General features: G+C 47.5%; 4 protein-coding genes across 8 annotated transcripts; 1 reads left to right on the forward strand and 3 right to left on the reverse strand.

Annotated features, from left to right (window-relative positions):
- The first annotated feature begins 235 nt into the window (after positions 1-235).
- gtpbp6 (GTP binding protein 6 (putative)) lies at positions 236-3,528 on the forward strand. Its single transcript, XM_067229995.1, has 10 exons — positions 236-772; positions 904-1,041; positions 1,132-1,202; positions 1,282-1,412; positions 1,508-1,578; positions 1,775-1,933; positions 2,032-2,240; positions 2,558-2,706; positions 2,954-3,106; positions 3,296-3,528. Exons 1-10 carry the CDS (start codon positions 325-327, stop codon positions 3,441-3,443), a joined length of 1,677 nt encoding a protein of 558 aa, XP_067086096.1. The 5' UTR covers positions 236-324; the 3' UTR covers positions 3,444-3,528.
- Positions 3,529-3,645: 117 nt separating this feature from the next.
- si:dkey-66a8.7 (PI-PLC X domain-containing protein 1) lies at positions 3,646-5,881 on the reverse strand. Of its 3 annotated transcripts, XM_067229998.1 has the most exons (7): positions 5,841-5,881; positions 5,547-5,683; positions 5,270-5,406; positions 4,984-5,112; positions 4,717-4,872; positions 4,322-4,505; positions 3,646-4,143 (listed from the first exon to the last, which is right to left on the reverse strand). In XM_067229998.1, exons 2-7 carry the CDS (start codon positions 5,662-5,664, stop codon positions 3,896-3,898), a joined length of 972 nt encoding a protein of 323 aa, XP_067086099.1. In that variant the 5' UTR covers positions 5,665-5,683; positions 5,841-5,881; the 3' UTR covers positions 3,646-3,895. The 3 variants fall into 3 exon arrangements, with proteins under 3 accessions (XP_067086099.1, XP_067086098.1, XP_067086097.1); XM_067229997.1 differs by lacking the exon at positions 5,841-5,881 and having other exon boundaries at positions 3,646-4,140; positions 5,547-5,828; XM_067229996.1 differs by lacking the exon at positions 5,841-5,881 and having other exon boundaries at positions 5,547-5,827.
- A 422-nt stretch (positions 5,882-6,303) lies between these two features.
- plcxd1 (phosphatidylinositol-specific phospholipase C, X domain containing 1) lies at positions 6,304-9,421 on the reverse strand. Its single transcript, XM_067229849.1, has 6 exons — positions 9,282-9,421; positions 8,848-8,990; positions 8,160-8,288; positions 7,809-7,964; positions 7,531-7,711; positions 6,304-7,284 (listed from the first exon to the last, which is right to left on the reverse strand). Exons 1-6 carry the CDS (start codon positions 9,403-9,405, stop codon positions 7,040-7,042), a joined length of 978 nt encoding a protein of 325 aa, XP_067085950.1. The 5' UTR covers positions 9,406-9,421; the 3' UTR covers positions 6,304-7,039.
- A 2,202-nt stretch (positions 9,422-11,623) lies between these two features.
- jade3 (jade family PHD finger 3) lies at positions 11,624-21,824 on the reverse strand. Of its 3 annotated transcripts, none has more exons than XM_067229692.1 (12): positions 21,682-21,824; positions 18,795-18,906; positions 17,699-17,758; positions 17,393-17,475; positions 17,116-17,273; positions 16,799-16,989; positions 16,156-16,367; positions 15,441-15,608; positions 15,199-15,315; positions 14,512-14,970; positions 14,144-14,261; positions 11,624-13,933 (listed from the first exon to the last, which is right to left on the reverse strand). In XM_067229692.1, exons 3-12 carry the CDS (start codon positions 17,745-17,747, stop codon positions 13,092-13,094), a joined length of 2,397 nt encoding a protein of 798 aa, XP_067085793.1. In that variant the 5' UTR covers positions 17,748-17,758; positions 18,795-18,906; positions 21,682-21,824; the 3' UTR covers positions 11,624-13,091. The 3 variants fall into 3 exon arrangements, with proteins under 3 accessions (XP_067085793.1, XP_067085794.1, XP_067085795.1); XM_067229694.1 differs by having other exon boundaries at positions 13,738-13,933; positions 14,241-14,261; XM_067229693.1 differs by lacking the exon at positions 18,795-18,906.
- Between the last annotated feature and the right edge of the window lie 77 nt (positions 21,825-21,901).

The following is a 21,901-nucleotide window of genomic DNA, read 5'->3' on the forward strand; positions in this document are numbered from 1 at the left end:
AATCCTCGAGTTCTTGCAAAACCGTTCGCTTGGCAAGAACGTTCTTCTCAAGTACGCAAGTAGCCTACGTTCTTAGCGTTCTAAACAGCCAATGTTTATGACTGCGGCCAAATAGCTTCTCCCAAATTTGGCTCACTACTTATATCAACCACGAGGAGGAGCAATCGACATTCAAAGCTTTTGGTTGTACCGGAAAAGACCAACAAAGAAGCTGTCAGAACCGACATGCGCCTTGCATAAGGGGTATCCGTCGTTTGACAGCGAGGATGTCAACAAATTACCTACATTTAGATACACATTTTACTCTGTGGCCTACAAATGTAGATGTCCAACTATACGATGTCAGCCTTAAAGTACGGAATTTTTGGTATTTGCAGAATAACACGCTGTGTTCCAAAGAGGACGTATGCATGGAGTTTAAACAAACCTTTCTGGGACTCCTACACACGAAACTCCTCGAAGTTATCTGCAAAGAACTTCAGAGGTCACAAGTCACTATGCCACGGACTTGTTAAGACACAGTATGGACAACAAATGGTTTACCCCTTGCTATTTAGAACGTTTTCAAAATCGCTGCGTAAGTTAAAGAGTAAAAAGTACACAGGGGACAGTGAGGAAGAGGAGGATGGACAAGATGATGTCATTGATGATAGCGAGGTAGAGGAACTCTTCCAGCAACATATTCCGTCATTTATCGGAGATGGAGACCACCGGATCTTCATCGTCCATCCGGATGTGAAATGGGGGAAGAAAAAGCAGTACCTGACCACAGGTAAAAAATAAAAACAACAAACAGCCACGGTTATAAAGAACAGCACTGCGTCTCTTTGGAAACTATCCTTCTTGCATGCTAGATAGCTAGCGTCCCCAACTCCCCGTGTCTCCTCTCGTCTTCTTTCTCAGCCAATCTGATGATGGAGGAGGCGGTGGGTCTGGTGAACACCTTGCAGAACTGGAGAGTGGTGGACAAGATCATCCTCTCCACCAAGACTCCCGAGAGTAAGAGGATCTTCGGCAAGGGGAACTTTGAGGTTCTCACAGGTCTGCTCCTACCATCTTCCTATTTGATCAATGACTTCCTGTTTCTCTCTATGTCATGAGATGTAAGTTAAATGCCTGTTTTCTTCCCAGAGCACATCAGGAGAACGCCAGGTGTGACAGCTGTGTTCGTCAACGTGGAGCGTCTGTCCCCTGTCTCTGAGGTAAGCCTGTGTTTGTCCCAAGGCGGAGGATGACGGTGTTGGCAGTTCTGTATTGTGACCCTGTTTCCTGTCTCTTCAGAGGGATTTGGAGGAAGCCTGGGGTGTGAAGGTGCTTGACAGATATTCAGTAGTCCTCCACATCTTCCGATGCAATGCTCGAACCAAGGAGGCCAAACTACAGATTTCTCTGGCAGAGATACCATTGTTAAGGTTGTATGCAGTTAGACCCACAGCGCCATCTACTGTCAATATAATGAACGTCCATTTAATCACATTATTATTTGTACACCAATTTATGTCGACAGATCCCGTCTAAAACACGAAGTGTCTAACTTGGACCAGCAACGAGGAGGCTCCAGATACATCATGGGTTCAGGTAACACTGCCGCTGCGAAGCAAATAAACCAATCGTGTTTAGTATTCCAGCATTTGTCACACTTCTTACACATCTCTTTGCCCCATCTCATTGTCAAAAATCAACAAATCTTTTTTTTTTTTTTTTTGGAGTGAGTGAGTTGGTTCTAGATAAAGTCCCTGAAACCCCTCCGCCCCCTCTCCTTCCGGTCGCCTAGGCGAGACTCTGTTGGAGGTGCAGCAGAGGCTGTTGAAGGAGAGAGAGCTGAAGATCCGGTCCGCTCTGGAGCGCCTGAGGAGGAAGAGGCACCTTCTCCGGTCCCAGCGCAAACACCGAGACTTCCCCATCATCTCCGTCATGGGCTACACCAACTGTGGTGAGGCGCGGCTCCACCGCACACCGCACAGCTGAATCTCCGCGGCCCGGTCGCTCCCCCACTGAGCTGCATCGCCTGTCCCCCCTTGTCTCCTCCAGGGAAGACTACCCTGATCAAAGCGCTGACGGGCGACGCGGCGCTGCAGCCCAGAGACCAGCTGTTCGCCACCCTGGATGTCACCGTCCACGCGGGCCCGCTGCTCAGTCGCATGACCGTGCTGTACGTCGACACCATCGGCTTCCTGTCGCAGCTCCCCCACCAGCTCATCGACTCCTTCTCCGCCACGCTGGAGGACGTGGCGCACTCTGTACGTACGCCACGCACGACCGCCTGCCTCGCCATATCACCCTCTGTATGTACATCTCATAGAATAGTCATTGACTGGAGACTTAGCTAGCTTCTCATGTCACTGTCACCCCTTACGGACTCTGCTCTCCGTATGTACACCACACAGAAGACCTGAAGACCTTGTCATGTCACTGTAGCTCTGCAAGGTCCTAGTGCCCCAACTCCCCAAACCGCTTTCTGAACACATGGAGGGGATGGGATGGATCTGTGCATATTCATCCTCCTAAGCAGTTGTCTATGGCTCACATCCTCATAGAGAATGCCTTCTCTCCATAGGACCTCATATTACATGTCCGAGACATCAGCCATCCGGAGACGGTCAACCAGAAGGTGAACGTGCTGGACGTTCTGAAGAACATGCAGATCCCAGAGAAGCTACTGAGCTCCATGATAGAGGTCCACAATAAGACTGACCTGGTCGACAAGTAAGGACCAACACCAACCGTCATCCCAACATCAACCCTCACCCCAACATCAACACCGCAATGAGCAGTGTTGTTGTCATATACTTTGACATCGTTCTCACGTAGTCTAGAAGCTGTTATCCTGCGGACCGTCATATCTGATGAACGCACTCACCCTCTGCCTGGTTGCTCTCCAGGGCTTGATTGAGATGCAAGAGGAAGGGAATTTGATGTTTATGAAAGCTTAATGCTGTCCTCCTCACTGTAGCTACGAGCTGTCTGAGCCCAGCGCCCTACCCATCTCTGCCTTGAGAGAGCATGGCCTTGAGAGACTGAAGCAGGCTGTCGAGGAGGCGATTGTGAAGTCAACAGGAAAACAAGTCTTGGCCCTCAGAGTAGACCTTAGCAGCTCCCAGTTAAGGTGAGGTTTTACGATCCATTGCAGTTAGATACTGTAATTATTTCACCCCAACAATATAAATGTTATTTATCATTAATGAAATGAATACAGTGTTGTAATATGGATATATAGGTTACAGTATACTGCAAGCCAGATTGTTATAGTAGTGGGTATGTGCCTGTGTGTGTGTGTGTGTGTGTCGATCGACAGTTGGTTGTACAAGGAGGCAACCGTCCAGGAGGTGAACGTTGAGGCAGATGAAGGCTCTGCTGTCGTCAAGGTGATCATCAGTGCAGCTGCACATGGACGCTACAAAAAACTGTATCCACAGTTAGCAACGCAGCATCAAGACAGTTAGCAACCCAGTTTGCACCGGTATCATAAGATGTATTTATTGTATATCTTTGAAAAAACAGTAAAGTAACAATGTATTTTGCATACAATACCTCAAGTATATCATTTCATTTTAAACCTCTGCTAATTGTCATGTACCAGTGAAATGGACGTTCTGAAGTAGGCTTGTTGTGTCAGAATACTCTACAGAAATATACACTAAGACCTTCGGCTAAAAAGCAAAGACGTTTCCATTACTCCTTCTAAATATTTCTAAATATATATATTTTTTAAGTGTCTTCACTGCAGAGGCTTATTGCACATATATTTCTTTACATCTGTGCAAAATATGCACATGTGTACTTCTACAAAGAAAGGATACGGTATAGGAGATACGGTATATATAGGTTATATTAGAAGGACTGTAAGGCACACTGAAGGCCAGGCATTGCACCAAACATTGACCTGGTCCCAAAGCTAATCAGGCTTCTGTCGCAAGAGTTTTTTGTTAAGTGCAATGACCAGAGGACAGATTGGGAGTGGCCCCACAAAGTCCCCAGCGATGATGTTGAGGCCTTGTTGTTGTGGACCAGGGGTCTGCTTCCCCAGCCAGCTCTTCAGACTGTCCCAGTTCTGCTTGGTCAAAGTCTGCAGGGACTGTCCTGGGTGCAGGGCGATGTGACACCGGCTTGCGGTCAGGTTCAGACCGGCAACAAACAACCCTTCTGGAAAAACAGAGAACCGGTATCAAACAAAGACCGTGACGGATCTCCAGATACACACCTTCCTATTATTTGGATTTGAACTATTATTTTTAGTCCGGTATGCTGTTTAACTTGTAAATCGTTGCACTGACTCTGTTGGTATGTGAGTAGCAACACTGACACCACTTCAGAAACGCACCTGGACGGCCAAGTTCTTTCTGCCAGTCTAAGTAGCTCTCCAGCTCCTCTGCTGTGGGCTTATTGGCCCATAAGTAAGGGATGGCCGGCCACAGCTCTGGGTGTCGGGCTGCGCACTGGGAGTCGTAGGACAGAAGGACCTGGTGCCCAGACGCCCACAGGCTCCTCAAGGTCAAGGCTGCCTCCTGTACAGACACACAAGTGGCTCTCAGCACATGGCCATCACTCGTAAAGCATTCCCTGTTACAGATACATCCTCTATCACTTTGATTTAAACAAACAAAACACTACATTCAGCTGGAACGTCAGGGACCACGATAAGTTTGGCAAACAAACTGTGTATGTGACACATGTAAAAGCAAGTTTTGAGCAACACATGCAAAGAACCAAGCTCACCTTGCAAGGACAGAGTTTAGGGCCAAATAATGTCTTCAGTGATGAAATGAATGTCTCGTGGAGTTTTTCACTCAGGCCCTCAAAATGTCTGCAGGCGAGGATCACCACCTCCTTAGGGTGAGATTCCAACCATTCGACAACTTCACTCAACGCTGCCTACACTCGTGAGACATTAACAACATACCATTTAAATCTACGTTGTAACACACAGATCACATGTCTAGATTTTTTGGGAATGTTATTTTTCATTCATAACCATCTACTTACCAGGACAGTCACGTAAGTATATATGATGTGGGTGAAGTACAAGGTGTCAGATGGGTCATTGGGTTTGTGGGCAATCCGAAGATCAAAGTATCGAATTCCCATTGAAAGTTGGTCCACAATACATTTATCCTGTTGCGATGCAACAAAAGTACAATCATGAAATACATAACCCAACAGAAAATAATAACTGTTTTACTAGCAGTCTGGGTACAATATTTTACATGTCAGTAACTGGCAATGTAAGGAAACGATATGATCATTTATTCTCTCAGCGCGAGCGTGGGACCTGAGTTGTAGTCCATCTGAAGATAGCAGGACGCGTGACACAGTAGAACAGTCCGTCCAGAAGCCTGAAAACGTCCGACTCAGACCCCACGAGCGGGGAAGTGATATCTAGACAGTAGCTCATGGCATCATGACTTCCTAGATAAAGAAATATCTCAAAACATGACATGTTTCCACGAATGCAACATTTAATCATCATCTTTGCCTACAGTGTTTAATTAATTCAAATACAAAATGCATTTAGCCTACGGAAACGAGGTTGTTATGAGCGTTTTTACCAGGTATAGCGAGGCTTGTTATGGGGACGTCCCACAGCTCCGTAGGTAAACTTGACATCCATTCCTCGTAGTTCTGCTCCATCTCAGAAATCATTGGGACGCTCTCATCAGATGTCATGACAGCACCCAACCTGGCCCTAAACATTTTGTACACAAACGTATTCGAACAGTGATTTACTGCCTTTAGTCATGAGCGGTGTACTCTCAGTTCCATTTTTTTTAACAAGCAATAATCCACATGACCACGGCTCTTTAACGCCGTAACCTGAAAAGCAGGAACTCGTGTCAAAATACCTTCTTACAGTTCCTGATTTCTCCGACTAACCACAAGTTGGCCGTCGAACTGTTCCATACTCTTGCGTACTGTCGAACTGTACGCAAGAGTATATAGTAAAAGTGTTTCGAGCATAACTCACAAGTTTAAAGTAGACATTTCAGGAATCAAATCGGAATTTCGAGAATTAAGTCAAACTACACTGTGAGAATAAACATCTGGAAGCCAGGAACACATGTATCCCATAACAGAGCCAATACCTGACAGGTTTGACAATTACTCAGTGTCTTCAAAAAATACCAATGAACAAAGGTTTGTATACACAGTACACCTCAAGTCAATAGGCACATTGACTTGCATAACCTTAGCCAACCAAAAACATGTTGTAACTTGTAGTCTTGACACCATGAATAGCAATTATGACATCAAACCATGTTTACATGTTGTCACATGTTTATTTTCAACCTGTTAAGGCATAACATTCAGAAGAATATTCAAAAATGCTCATGTTGTTGTTTTACTGAAAGGTTCACCACAGGCACAGAGGTGATGGTTCTGCTGTTATGAAGGCATGCTCTGCTATTATTAACCATATAGGGGTGAAGTGTCAAAGGTCAAAAGGTCAGATAAAGTGTCCATGCTGAGAACTAGGCATGCAGATACAGTGTTTGATCCGTTTCTAAACTGATATGGCATTCTTAACATAAGAGATACAAGCAGAGATACACATACTCAATATCTCAAAGAAGTACTTTGCTAATCTCCATTTATATTATGTTTTCTTTTTTGTGTGTGGTCATATGTGCTCATTTAAACCATGTGATATTTCTTGTGTTTGTGCAGCATGTCTTCAACACCTTCATTAGCATTACATTATTGTTAATCATATCATTATTTCTTATAGGTCAAATGACATTCTAATCTGGCCACCTGGCCTGAGATATGAAAATTCATTGCATAAAGAGGAAGGAGTAATTAAACAAAAGGCAAAGGTAAACAAGTGCAGGTGAAGACACTTTTTAAGTACTTTAAGCAGCTCCAAACATCAGAAATAAATATTTCAGTATCATCAATGAGTGCATATCCAAAAAATGTTCAAGTCACTGGAATAAATATCAAATCAGAAAACAAGCTTATTCTCATTTCATGCCGACGATCCCTCCATTTATACTTTGCTCTGAGGTGAAATTGGCAAAAATTCAGGTTTCCTCTCCGGATATCATGAAGGCCAGTTCAGTAATTTCTCGTTAAGTGCTACCACAGTTGGCACAAACTGGCTCTCTGTGACAAAGTCCCCTGCTATGATGTTGAGGGAGTCAGTGTTAGAGCCCGGGGTCTGGTTCCTCACCCAGCCCAGCAGGGCAGGGTAGGTGGACATGACCAGGTCCTTCAGAGACTCAGTGGGGTGGGAGCAGATGTACTTCAGATCCTCTGTGAGGTTAATACCCGTGACGAAGAATCCGTCTGTGGAACAGCACAAACACACGCAACCGATTCAACAATTTCAAACATGCAACTGGCATGAAGGTTTTGTATTTTGATAACCACAGGTGAGGCCTCATGTGGAGAGAGGCCTATGGAGAGAGGCAGTAGACTTTGACAGTGTAAATCTAATATTTCTCTCTCAGTATAAGCCTCAGATTTCACACTGAGATGGTGCTGGGCCAGTCATACGTGGATGATCTCAAGCATTCAAGCTCATTATGTTACCTGGGCGGCCATTTAGTTTTTTGCACTCAAACTCTTCAATGAGAGCCTCTGCTTTGCACTTGTTAGCCCACCAGTAGGGGATGTGTGACCAGAGGTCAGCGTGGCAGTTGACGACATAGTGCTCGTAGGAGACAATCACTTGGTAACCTAAAGTCCACAGGTTCCTCAGTGTTGCCATTTCCTGTGTTGAGAAAAACTTTTTCAACTTTTTTTTATCATCCAGAAGATGTTTGGAAATAAAACAATATAATGTTATTATAAATCAATGTATAACATACCGTTTTCGGACAGAGCTTTGAGGTGAACACGTTCCTTATGGTTGTGATGAGTTGTGTGTGCAGTTCCTGGTCCAGACCCAGGAAGTGACTGAAGGACAGTATGACAACTTCTCTGGGATGAGCATCCAGCCACTCTCTTATCTCCTTCAAAACGGTCTGTCAAGAAATTGCAGAAGCTGGCTAAACATGTACACAAGTGTAATTAGGCTGGTCCTGAACAACAAAAAAACAAGAAAATAATGCTTGATATTAATATATACTTGGGTGGAGCTGCACAGATATATAGTTTCCATCATAAAAGTAGGCCTATCGGGTTAGTAGAGTATAGGGCATTGTCTAGGCTGACTGTACCTCCACAGTGATACTGGTGTAAACTCCGTGGTAGAAGTAGAGATCATTGGAGTTGTCATTTGGCCTGTGTGCGATTCTGAGGTCGCAGTACCTAACCCCGCAGTCCAGCTGTTCACTCGGAGTGCACTCCTGGAAGGTATTTCCAATGACATCAATTACATTTACAGTTATATAGCTATCCCACCGACTCCCAAGTGTTGACTTTAAATGTTGAGGCCCATACTTTGCATTCACATTTAAATGTTTGTAACCATAATAGCCATCGATCTGAACCGGAACTTGGGCCAGGTTCCAGAATATGGAACTTGAATGTTTCCCAAGGTTGTAACTGGGATGGGTAGAGCATTTGACTGCAGATTGAGAGGTTGCAGGTTCAAATCCCCCTGTACAGAGCTAATAGTGTCTTACTGAGTGTACTTCGTGACTGCCATCTGACTGTAAGTAACCAAAGTTTTGGCTACTCGCGATGTTTTTTGGCTATCTTGTTGTTATGATCAGTGACCTATGCACTTTGTAAAGCTCTCTCTTGGAAGTCGCTTTGGATAAAAGCGTCTGCTAAATGAATAAATGTAATGTAAATGTAAATGTACTTTATGTCTCTTTTGATCATAAGCGTGCACTAAATAATACATGATTGTATTATTAACTAAGGCCTGAAATACAGAGAGGGGTTGCTACACATACCTACCTGTGTTACCGCCCACTTGTAAACAAACGGTCGAATGAGAGGCTTCATGTACTTGTCCAGCTTCTGAAGCATATCTGGTTGAGTGAGATCCACAGGGGATCTGTCGCTTTTGTCCAGACAGTAAGTTATTGCATTGTGGCTTCCTGCATGGGAAAATACAGACAGATAATCATCTAGCGGAACAATGTTAAGTAACTGATCAGTATCAACCATAAAAAAGCTTTTCTGTGTATAGGGCCTAATATGTTTTTGTATATATTTATTTTAATTTTATTACATATAGGCCTACTTCACCTAATAGAACTAAAATTAAAATAAAACCATACATCGAACATGACCGTGTTTATTCTTTTGTTAAGACAATGTGATTTTTTTCACAAACCGGTTTTGGAAAAAAGTGCCTTTTGATCAGTTGCAGGTATCAGGTAACCTACCTGGGATGGCCATGTTCCAGAGAGGCATGTCCCAGAGAGCACATGGCAGGTGTGTCATCCACCTGTCCATGGGCAGGTGCTTCAGGGACACCTCGTTCAGTTCAGACACCACCACGGACGACATCCTGGCTGTATCCTGGCAACTAGTTTACAATACATGTCAGCACTGACATTGTAGCCATGTTGAAGCTCTTTCGTCAATAAAACAACGATTTTTACTCAGTTTATTCTTCAAATACTTTCCAATTTCGTGTAGGTCTAAACTTTAAGACATTTTACATTTGATACGCAGTATCAATGTAAGCATAGCCATTTTAACTTGCGGTGTCTACCATATAACCGGTTTCTTACCGGTTTATTACACTGTATCAGCCACTTACGCAATGGATGCTTTCCTGATGGCCAGGACACTTTCATGAGGAACCGGTTTTGCTGACCGAGAATATAAAAAGCATCTCCCTTAATAAGTCGTCCATTTAAAATGTTCAAAAATGTTGCTGTGAAAAATGAAACAGGAAATCGTGATCGTTGTCAGTGTCGTGCACTTGACCGGCCGTCCTGTCCGATGCCGAATCCCCCGTTTTGCCTGGAAGCTACGCTCCCCGCAGTGAGACTCTTATCAACTTGGTCAACCCAAATTATAGCCTACTTTGAATAAGAAAACACGACCATATACAAATTATGTAAATATATTCACGCACATAGCCTAAAAACATAACAACTAAAAAACATTTGTGTTGCTTTTAAATCAGCTACTTTATATCCGGTAGGCTACGCTAGTTCTGTGAGGGCGGGTTCACTGTAGGGAGACGCAAGAATAGCCGTTCCCTTAAAGAGCCCACGGCAAAAAACATTTTTTTTTACTGCTGTGTATCATCCCTAATGATTAAGTAGTATGTCATTTCAATATATTCAAATACCTGTCGGGTGTGACTTCCAAAATTGTGTGAAAATTGCCTGAATGTTCAATGAAAACAACGACCGCAGAAGACCAGACAGCACCGCTGTTCTGATGCGTCGGCGCCTTTTAAAATAGGCTATAGCCTACTGCACCTGTGATCAGAGTTCAGACAGTCTTGTTCTGTTATACAGAACGCAGTTTGCCCAAAAATATTTAGTCGCTTACGACTATAAACCAGTCGTTGAGCAGGCAAATAATAATAATTGAAACTTCAATTATACCAATTTCCCCAAATGATCTCACAGTGGTGTACGGATCGCCTGCTACGTGTGCAATATTTAGAGTTTAATCTATGCCACCAGATAGCAATTGAGTGTTTTGCCTTGAGGGGCATGATGTAGCTTTTATCAAAAATCCCCCCAGATAATGACAACGCTATAATATCACTGCAACAGGAGCATCATATAAGCTTAATGTCCTGTAATGTTACCCGGCACGTTGTGTAAACAACATGACTGATGAATGAGCAAAGGGAGCCGATAAACAGCTCAGCACCGCTGGACTCCAAGTGTTTGCTGTGCAGTGATTTTTGTCTCGAGCTGGCTATTTTCACCACAGGTAAGAAGTGTTGACTGCGCCAATGAGCCTTTCAGTCAGATGTAACACTCTCCTGGGCAGCAGGTCGATACATCTTCCAAGGACTAGCAACTACTGTCATAGAACATAGCAAAGCAGCATGATCTCTACGCAGCTTTCATTTCTATCAGCGCTCACTCAGATTCTGGAGGATTGATTCATATTCATAGTGGTGGTGCCTCCCTGAATAAGAGACACCATCCCCTTTACAGCACCGCTGGGAGATCACTATCACACTCTGCAGCCAACTCAGAACCTATAACTCGTTATCTTGCCAAGTGCATTGCTGAGTGGGGAAAATGTATTCTAGACTGCTCGCTTATACTGCAGTCCTAAAAAACAAACACGGTGTATTTTTGGCCTTATATGCCCCAATACTGACCGAAGAGCCTGTATTAGTGAATCAAAGACTACACATGTACGCCATAGGATTTCGCAATCTTGAGAACAACGTTATAAAAGTAACCAAGTTCGAGGCCTCCAGCGTTTTGGCCACGGCTGACCATGCAGAGGACAGATAAAGTAGTGAGTCAATGGGAACGAGCGATCACATGACTATTAGGCTACATCAGAGTACAGCGTTTCTGCGGACATAATATTCCGCCATAGCTTGTTCAAGATGGTTGGTTTAGTTTAGCAACCACACTGGAATGATAATCTTTCAGATTTGTGTTTTGCTGTAAATTCTACACATAACCAGTCAGTTTTAACCGAGTACTAAAGTGTTTTAATAGTCTGTAATTATATCTTGGATATTTTTTATTGCAGGCAAATACAAGTCAGCAAAGGACAACGAGAAATTTTTTAAATTTATTGAAAAAAGTATTTTTCTGAGGAAAAACACAACAGTGAAAATCCGTAGGTCCTTGTATCCCATTTAGTGTAAAATCAGGATTTTCTTAAAATAATGTACGTCTTTAGTAGATTGTAATCCACCCTCTTGGTTACAGTGTTCTCATTGGTTGCTGGCAGATACAGTACAATTTATAGACAAGGACATGTTGGAAATTCAAAGAACAGATACAGCAAACAAACGCATATAAAAACAGAGCAGAACTTCCTTCATGCTACTCAGGGGAATGTGTTGAACACTTAAGTGCGATAAATACCCTCTTTAATACTCTACAAAAAAACAGAGGCCAGGTATGTCTTCTACACTAAACTGCATGAGAATGTCATCATCTGAAGTTGTTCAGTCATCCACTAGGGTGCAGTCGAACAACACTTGCATTGTAAATATACCTATGGTTACTGAGTGTGTTTGTACAGTACAATCCTGTCTGCTACACATTCTTCAGAATATCCTTATTGACCCACTGCAAAATAAGACATGGAATGGCATTGATATTCAGTTTCTCAGTCACTCAGCTGAGCTTTCTATCACTTGGCAAACTGAATTTGTGTCGATACCTATGCAGTACACATTCTTCCATATAAAACAGAATCCACTGAACACAGCATCTCTTGTGAGGATCTTTTTTTGACAACAACCTTCTCAAACAAACTGTGTGGATACAGATGGAAGAACGTCTGTCTGCTCAGACGTCTTACCCATCAACAACTAAATAATGTGGAAAGGTCAAAAACCATAGCAAGAGCGAGTGATGGCGAAATCAAGAGTGAAGGAGAGGGGATAGCAAACTGGGAAGGGTCGTAATGCTAGCGTACGTGTCACGTGACCCAAACTTTGCCTTCACCCCCATTTATAATCCACTTTTCGATCTGACCTCAATTTGAAATCCACTAGTGTTTTGCCTGCCAACATACCATTTATTTACAGCCCAAGTACAGGTTATTTCTCGATGTATATTTACATGTAACAACACTAGTCCCAGAAGCAACTTTTTGTGTTGAAGTTTGGCTCCATTCCAGGATTTATAAGCTGTGCAGAATACGGAAAAAAACAATGGTAGTCAAAGGAGACTGACGAGTAGTTTAATCTCAGAAGACAGTACAAGGATGCTTCCCTCCAGCCAAGCTTGGCATGAGTGACAAGAGTGGAGACGTACGTCCTCCAGACGAGTCCCCCCCGCACCCCGAGGTGCAGGTTCTGGGCCCCTCCTCAGCTCCAGTTTCTCACGTCCACGTATCCAACGCCGCCCTCCTGGTCGGGACCTGGCGACGGCCTCCTGAAAGCGTGTTCCAGACGGCCCCACGTCGGCCAGGCAGGGTTCCGGCGAGGCGTGTGGGGAGAGGGATGCGTGTCTGGCACTTGTGACTGCTGCCCGGCGAGGAGAGGGGAGAGGGTCGGGTCAGTGGGCCAGGGATGGCTGTCACCTCTGGACTGAGTTCCTGGATCCCAAAGACTGCTGCTTCCCCCGGCTGACCCCTCTGATGTGGTCACCCCCAGCCAGGGCTACTTTGCCTGGCCTCTGGCGCCGGCCCTTGGCCTCCGGTTCTGAGTCACTGAGCTCCAGGTCGGGGCAGTATCCATCGCTCTCCTGGTAAGGCTTGGTGCCTCCTGGCTGCCGTTCAGGGACAGGTTTGGCCCAAGGCCTCTCTTTGGCGGACCCTTTGCGGGACAGCTTGTCAGCGTCCCACAGGTCCTCGGTGGTCCGTACCAGGCTGACCGTGGCTTCTTTGAAGGACCTGCTGAAGTGCTCCATGGTGGACTTCCGGAAGCTGGCCGCCTGGCCTCCTTTGACGGACACCTCGCCAGAAGGGTCCTGGCTGCTGGGGGTCTGACAGGAGCTGTCCTTCTGCCCTACGAACTTGTCTGCGACGCCGTTCGGCCGCGGAGTTTTCCCGGTGCCGTTGGACGAGTGTCCGTGGAGGGCGGCGTGCAGCGCCAGGGGCTTGCCCGTGGGCTTGACGGGCAAGGCGGCGCCCCCGGCGGGCAGGCCACTCTGTGACCTTGGACCCGGGGGGGAGAGGAGGCCGTTGGGGCGCTCCTCCCTCCTGCTGTGGCCCTGCAGCTGGGGCTTCCCCAGGCCCAGGCCGCCCAAGCCGGCCCGCTCGTGGACGTTCCCGCTGTTGTCCGGACACAGTGGCCCGTTGCCAGACTTGGAGCTGGTCTTGCCGTTACCCAGGGACGCTTTGGGCATCTTAAGCTTCAGGGTGATCCTGGGAGGGGGGCGGAACAGCAGGCTCTCCACCGGGAAGGAAACAGGAAGACCTAAACAACAGAGAAACTGAGTTAAAAAAAAAACAGGACACAGAACAGTGAACAGCTGTGGCCAGAAGACAGGCGTGAATAAAACAGCTACAGTCCAATCAGAAGCCTGACCGGCCCAGCTACAGTCCAATCAGAAGCCTGACCAGCCCAGGTACAGTCCAATCAGAAGCCTGACCAGCATATCTAAAGTCACAGCTACAGGTGTCCTACCAGCGGAGACCTCCTGGTTGATCAGCTTCACGTGCAGGTTGAAGATCTGCTCCTGGGATTTGCTCTGAGACAGCTTCAGCTTCTCCCTCCGGCTCACCATGTAACACAAGTTCCTGACCTGGAGAGGGGAGGTACAGCACAAATGTCACCCAAAAGTACTTATTACAACTAAATACACAACAGGCCATACAACCTGGTAGACGGTTAGGTTAACAACATTTTAATGCTCGTTTTCACAAGCACTCTCTCAAAAGGCTTCAAAGTTGCCCCACAGATGTCAACCGCCTTGATCCCCCCCAAAATGGCCGCCCCCAGCTGGTAGCGGACGTAAGCAGGCAGCACAGAGAAGTGCGTCGGGGGCCACCCACCCTCTCCAGGTCCTGCCGCAGGTGCATGAACATGCGCATGCGCGTGTGGATGCTGTCTTCCTGCGGCTGCAGCAGGAAGTTCTCCTCCTGCTCTTTAGGGGGCAGCAGAGCCCTGTTGGAGTTGCTCTTCCTCTTCAGCTTCCAGTACTGGTAGATGAAGTCCAACAGGTTCTGGGCCAGGCCCAGGGTGCGAGCCAGCTCCTCGGGCTGGATCATGGTGTAGAACTCCTCCTCCAGCTCCAGGAGCCTCTGGCCCCGCTGGCCCCCCTTCTCGGGCTCCGTGGGGGGCTTGGGGCGGGCCGGACTGAGGCCCGGTTCCCCCGTCTTGGGCTTGCTATGCTTCAGGCAGTAGGACTTGAACTTGACCTCGTCGCCCTCGTCCAGGATGGTCTTCATCTCCAGGCTGTGCTCGAAGGCACACGTCACATGGAAGGGGATGGTGCAGTTCTTCACCGAGCACTGGGGGGGGGGGGGAACAACATATTCGATTATCACACACACAAAATGTTTTTGCCTGACAACTTCACATCTTGTTTTGAGCTTTCCTTTTTTCCATAACCCCACCCCCTACCAGTCTGCGGAATAGAATATGCAAAAATGCTACATGCAAAAATGGTTCAGCAGAGCAGCACATACTACATGCATTATGACTCAAAACTCAGCACACACACACACATATACACTCACCTGGATGCAGGCTCCAGTCTTCAGCTTACAGAGGCTGCAGATGAGCGACCAGCGGCTAGGAGGGATGTGGGACACCTTGGTGATGGGCTCCATCCTCTCCGGACAGGCTATGCTCACCTGCAGGAGGGAAGGGGAACAGGAGGAAGAGCCAGTCAAATGGATGAGGTCTACATCATCCGTCGGAGGAACACAGGCGTCCGGGGCGGCCAGGTGAATGGGTGTAACGCTGGGTGGGTCTTCACCTCGGGGATCCACAGGGCACAGCTGACGTGCGCCCACTTGGTGCCGGCCCGCGTGGCCTTCATAGCCCCGCCCTTCTTGGGGCACAGCAGGCACTGGGGGTCGATGCCCAGGACACACGTCCTGCACAGCCAGTTCCCATCAGGCACCTTCACTATGCCATAACAGGCCTGGGATGGAGGGCGAGACGGATAGGGGGGGAGAGAATGGGAGGGAGAGAAATAGCAGAAGGTTAGACTAAGCGGTGGTCTGATAAGCATCATTGTGAGCTACACATCTCCTCCACCCCCCCCCATCTATTAACACGGCACTACAACCAAGCGCTGTACACAGCGACCCACGCCTGTCTATCGGGTCCCTGGATGAGGGACGACTCCTCGTTCTGGAGGGAGTGTGAGAAGGTGAACGAACCCAGCACGCTTCCTCTGGGCGGTGGGACAGAAACCTTCTGCCTTGCTCTGGGGCAGCTGTGACTACAGACGCCCTACTTCAGAGAGCCGCTGGGAGGGGCACAGCCGCCCATAAACACAACGACCTTTAATCCCCTTTTTTAATTCCCTAAAATCGTTTCCCCTCGTCCCGTTTGAAACCGACACAGAGTGCAGCAGCAGTTCTACTTTCCATCCTCACCCACGCAGTCCGGAATGACTCCGGGGCCCGCTGAACGCCCCAACGTGGGCGGGCCAGTCAGGGCCACGTGGGCGGCGGGGAGCTCACCTGGTGGACGCAGATGTTACACTTGTCGCAGAAGACCATGTCGTTGCCCTCCTCGCTGTCGGGGGAGCGGCACACGTCGCAGATGACGTCCTCGTCGTACTCGATGCCCAGGCCCTCCACCGTCTCGATGGCGTGCCTCATGTTGTCGTGGCACTGCCTCTCCAGGGCCTCCATGACGCGCTCCATCGTCAGCTCGTCGACGGGGCCCTCCCCTGAGAGGGGAGGGGGGGGGGGGGGGGGGGAGAGAGGAGACGGAGGGAGAGGGAGAAACGGAGAGGAAGAGAAAGAGAGAGGGAAAGGAGGGAGGGAGGGGGGGAAGGGAGAGGGTGGGGCAGAAGAACAGAGAGAGAGGGAGGAAAGGGAACAAGAGAGAGCAGAGACAGACGCACAGTCAGATAACCACAGGGAGAACCAGCAGAGCTCAAGACCGAAGCACCCTCCCATCAGCCCTCTCACATCTGAGCTACAGCAGAAGCTAAACCAGCCTCTCCCCTCCAGGCGCCTCCCTCTCCCCTCCAGGCGCCTCCCTCTCCCCTCCAGGCGCCTCCCTCTCCCCTCCAGGCGCCTCCCTCTCCCCTCCAGGCGCCTCCCTCTCCCCTCCAGGCCCCTCCCTCTCCCCTCCAGGCGCCTCCCTCTCCCTCACCCATCTGAAGCAGCTCGTGGTTGAGCTCCTGCAGCCAATACAGGTCCATGTCGTCCAGGTCGTAGCGACACATGGCCTCGGCCAGCTCCTTAATGTTGACGTAGCCCGTCTCCGCCGAATCCTGACTCCAGCACTGGATGTACTTCCTCTGTCTGGTGAAGAGCACTTCCTTGGGCCTTTCTGCCATGATCCTGAACACACACACACACACAGTCAGTATACTTTACCATCCCTTCAACGCAATACCACCATAACCTTTACCGTTTCTCTACCCATAAACCTTCACATGTATGGGGACTCCTGGGGTCCTGCTCTACCTGATGGAGGGCTGGGGGATGGTGTCAGGGCTGGCCGGCACCTGGACCCCTTTCTCCCACTCCTGCCTCCAGGTGTCGGCCAGCAGGTAGTAGTCCTCCGAGCTCACGTGATGGGAGTCAGGCAGCTTCATGGCACTGATCAGGTCTTTTCTGAACACCTGCGAGGGGAGATGGACGGTCAGCAGGCTTCTCGAGGCCGGGCGGGGGGGCCGGGCCTGGGGAGGAGGTGTGGGATGGAGGGGCTGAGACGATGGGTTTGTAGGGGGGGGGGGCTTACCTCTGCCGGTTTCTTGGGCATAGAGGCGGGGGTTCCAGGTTTGCTTCCATACTTGTTGGAGGAGCAGAAGGAGGTTGAGGGACCTGGAAGGTTTGGGTGAGATCGGACAACATTGAGAAGGTGAGCTCTTGACAGACGCCCTCACTTCCTGTCTGGGGAGGTGTTAGGAACAGGGCACCGCATTGCTCATGATTCGAGCCATCTACTAGTCTACTAGAGGTTTTTGCTTCCTCCGTTTACAGGAACCTGTTGTGACAGTAGTGGAGCGTGGGTGGGGTCTGTGTGCTGACCGCAAGGTCCACTCACTCTCATTGTCAGAGCTGTCACTGCTGCTTGATGACCGGAGACGTTTCATCCTGACCTACCCTGTAGAGGGGGAGGGGAGAGAGGATTGAGGGGGAGAGAAGTGGAGTAAAGAGAGCAGAGAGCGAGAAAAAAAAAAAGTCAAGGAGGAACAGTTCTCTGCACACAGACTAAGCCTTGGATCAATAAACAGACAAACAAGAGTGTCTCCCACTTCCAGCCAGGCCCACAGCCAGGCTGGGATTGTTGGCATTAAGTAGTGGCATCACTTTGTAACTGTCACATGTACTCTTTTTGAACATCCACCTAGCCGTCCAGACGTTTAATCAATACCTGAGAGGTCTAAGAGTATAAGACTCAAGATTGATCACAGACTAGCCTTTTAACCAGCCTGGATTAAAAGGGTCTGTGAATTCATGACCACAAAACGCATCAAATGTGTTAAGGCTTATATATGCTTCTGCGTTTTTCGAAAAATGGACACATGGGAACGCCCTCTTCTCCGAGGAACGCCCTCTACGAGCTCTCCGTCAGCCCTCGGAGAGCCCCGGAGAGCTCGACGTGCACCTCCTGAATTTTCTAACTATTCGTCGTGAGTGACGGAGAGCTACGGAGACCCCCTTGGCTGTGATTGGTCAGTATTAAGAATCGCTTGCGTCAGGGGCGGGGTTGCCGGGATAAACAGGACGAACAGAATCCTTTGACCGCCATTGCTGTAAGTTTTCACAATTCATATTTCAGCTAAACAGTACATGTAAATCAGCATCTGAATTAAAATGTGACGAGAAATGGGCAGTGTAGTTGCTGAAAATGTGCGTATTTTATTGATGAAACGGCTACTTTGTAAATTTGCTCCGACTTCTCGATAACCTAGGTAAATAAACACTCCACGACGATTTACAAAAAAACGTTGCGCCACCTACTCTTCTGGCGGTGAATTGTTTTCAGCACCCACAGCCTACGGAGAACCATAAACGCAGTCTATACGTCCGTATCCGTGCGTATCCGTGCGCCCGCCCATCCGTAAACGGAGACGCAGCAGCATATTGCGGCCTTTACAGGTCGACGGCACATCTCGGAACGGTAGGTTGTCACTCACCATAGATTTCAAGTCGAAGAGCATGCTAGGGATTCCACTGGTTACCCCTTGTCTGCCACCTCTCATCCCTGCCGACGCGGGACTGGGATGGACGCCCGTAAAGCAGATGACGCTGTCAAAGCAAGCACACGGGAGCTAGGAGTGGGATTATGGCAGCGGGGACACAGGGACTGGGAATGTGTCACATAGATTTACCATGGTTCTTTGGCTGGCAAGGTTTACGCTGGATAAATATGAGTTCCAGCAGGGGAGAAAGGGGGGGGAGGGAAGGGCCTCAGGGGTCGAAAACCACAGCAACAACCAAACAGCACACATGCACAGTGCTTGGCCTACATGTTAGGCGTGAAAGTAATGACACACACACACACACGTGAAGAGCATGGCAGAGTCTGTGGCGGTAGATGTTTTTCCTATTAGAATCAGACAAAGGCCCCTGTTCACTTGCCTACAAAGAGGGACTCAAACTCCCAGAGTTCAGGCCTCGGCGGCGTGAGAGATCTCCGTTTCAACAGACAGGGCGTGCCTCACATTCCCATGAGGTGGAGAGGGAATGGAACCCACTTTGTAACCGCACACACAGCCCAAACCAAAAACATCCTACCAGTCGGACCCAGGCTAAAAGACAAGATAACGTGAGTTTGAGAAAAGCATGACGATGCAAAAGCTACCCTGGTTTGTGGTCAACATTGGCCTACATACAGCCCGACATTAACACACGCCCATCGCTCTGGTCAGATAACACTCACACAGGGCCCTAAAAACACCACAGGCAGGAAGTCCCTCTCCCCGCAGTGTGCAGATTACAGGTCTGTACTGGGAGGATGCGCACAGCGCCCCCTACAGGACTCTCAACTGACAATTTTTTTTTTTTTTGAGAATGTTAAGGTCCCACTATACCAAGAAGACAAGAATACAGGCCTGAGGACATTACGTTATTACAACTGAATATCCTCATTTCCATCTGGACTTTCTACTGTCACATGGACTACTCTCTATGAAACATCTCCTCCCCAACACACCTAATAAACAAGTACATGCAGTTTAGTAGTAATCTCACAGAAGTAGTATTATATATACACAGTCACACTCACTATGGCCCTGGCTAACTGGGAATCTAGAAACATCTACATCAACTAGACCACTCAGAACCCAGACAGTTTGGGTGGCCATACCAATTGTAACACACAACACTGTTCCATCACCTAAATAACCTAATTGGATACTGGGTCATTTTCGAATGCAGTTTATGTTTGTTTGTTTTTTCAACGTTCCTAGCCAAGAAGACTCTTAACATATTCTCAAGGGGTGACAAAAACAGGACAGTGACAGGAACAGGCCTGTTTATAGTCCCACTCCAACACAGAGGCAAGCACCTGGGTATGACATGTAGCTACCCACTCCCTTACACTCTACTGTCTGTTGTTTGTTCAGTCAGTTACAGCCTCCACTAATGAGCGGCATCTTGTTATTAATATACTCTTGTTACCGTCACCTCCCATTGACATATTGGACACAATAGTACACCTGACAATACTGCCAATTGTTACTTCCTGGTCTCTAGTCTGGGTCTCTCAGGTGCAACACAGCTTAATTAGCAGTGCAGTAGAATAGTAAGTAGTGTTGTTGTAAATGTGTTATTTGAAACACAATGTAATATTGGTAGTGACACATTCACTGATACACTGAGGACACACCGCACTTCATCGTCGTACGGCAGTAATGCACTGTAAATCAGAGTTGAATTGTTTGTCTTGGCTCTACATTACATGATCCAGTTGACATCCTCCACAAGTACCGTGTCCAGGAGGCCCCATCGGCATGACTACGAAAAACCGTTAACTGAATGAGGTACTCCGTTATTTTCATTTTCTGAGTGTGACAGTACTGTCATGGATGTAGCTCTTCTTTAGTAGCAAAATGGTCAATGAGTGTCTCTAAATATGGTAAGTTCAGCTTGAACATTGGCGCTCTATCGTGCTTTGTCCATAGAGCAAGAGCCCACACGTGGGAGGAGTAGCGAACGTTCCCCGGGAAGGCATTCCAGAATTCCTCAGAAAAGACTTCCGTTCTGGAAAAGGACTTTGCTAAGTTGCTAGCTAACTAGTTTTAGAAAAATTATTTGGGTAGATTTGCCGTTTAACTGGCTGAGATTCTTACATTCACACAAGAACAAATGTGTCATATTTGTGTTTGTGTTCTTGGTTAATTACATAGAATTTTGGGCTGGCTATTTAATGTATTAACATTGTTGGAATACATAAGTATTTTTGCTAGCATGGCATTACTAAAATCAACTTAAGGTCAAATGTGATGTCTCCTTACACTTACCTTAAGTATGTTAGCTATCGGGCATACCCCCATGCCACAACAACTACTAGCCTGTTCGTCCTGAAATGTGCCATTATTGTAGGCATTAATACACATGGCGGTAGGCTACCTTGCTTTAACTGGCTTAAACAGATCGTAGCTTGCTAGCTACAGTATAACATTAGTGTGTCATTTTGAGTGTGATGGACAGCAGATAACTGTAGTGTCGGCCTTGGCGCCAAACTCAAGCCTCGCTACAAGACAGACTACATCTGCACACCAGTAGCAGAAATCAAACAAGGGCGCCATTGCAATATCCTACAAAGATAAGACTTCCTGATGCTGATGTTGGCGCAAATATTTCATTATGGAATCGAATACAAATGATGAGTGCACATGTGTCGATGTTACGACACACCAGATAGGTCATTTTATCAAATCTGAAAAAGAGGTTCATAGATCTTTCTTAAACGTAGAGGAAGGCCCCACAGCCCGGATAAGCCACCCAGGGCAAGCTTTGGCACACAGTGCCCATACTAGCTAGCTTCAGCACACGAGCATTATTGTTGAGCGAGCTTACCTTCGATTCACGTGAACCTTTGCAGTTTATTCCAGCTGTAGACTGCTTTTATCAAATTCCTGCCATGTACATGTACCAGGGAACATTAAATACACTAATGTTCTGAATAATTTTGTTATATTCCACAGTGAATTTCTCAGAGCTGCAATCTCTCCCCCTTCACCACGGCACAACAGTCCTATTGTACCGCTCGTTCTGCTGGGTCCTAAACGCCGCCAAC

The sequence above is a fragment of the Osmerus mordax genome, chromosome 26, assembly GCF_038355195.1.
Source record: "Osmerus mordax isolate fOsmMor3 chromosome 26, fOsmMor3.pri, whole genome shotgun sequence".
NCBI classification, from domain to species: Eukaryota; Metazoa; Chordata; class Actinopteri; order Osmeriformes; family Osmeridae; genus Osmerus; species Osmerus mordax.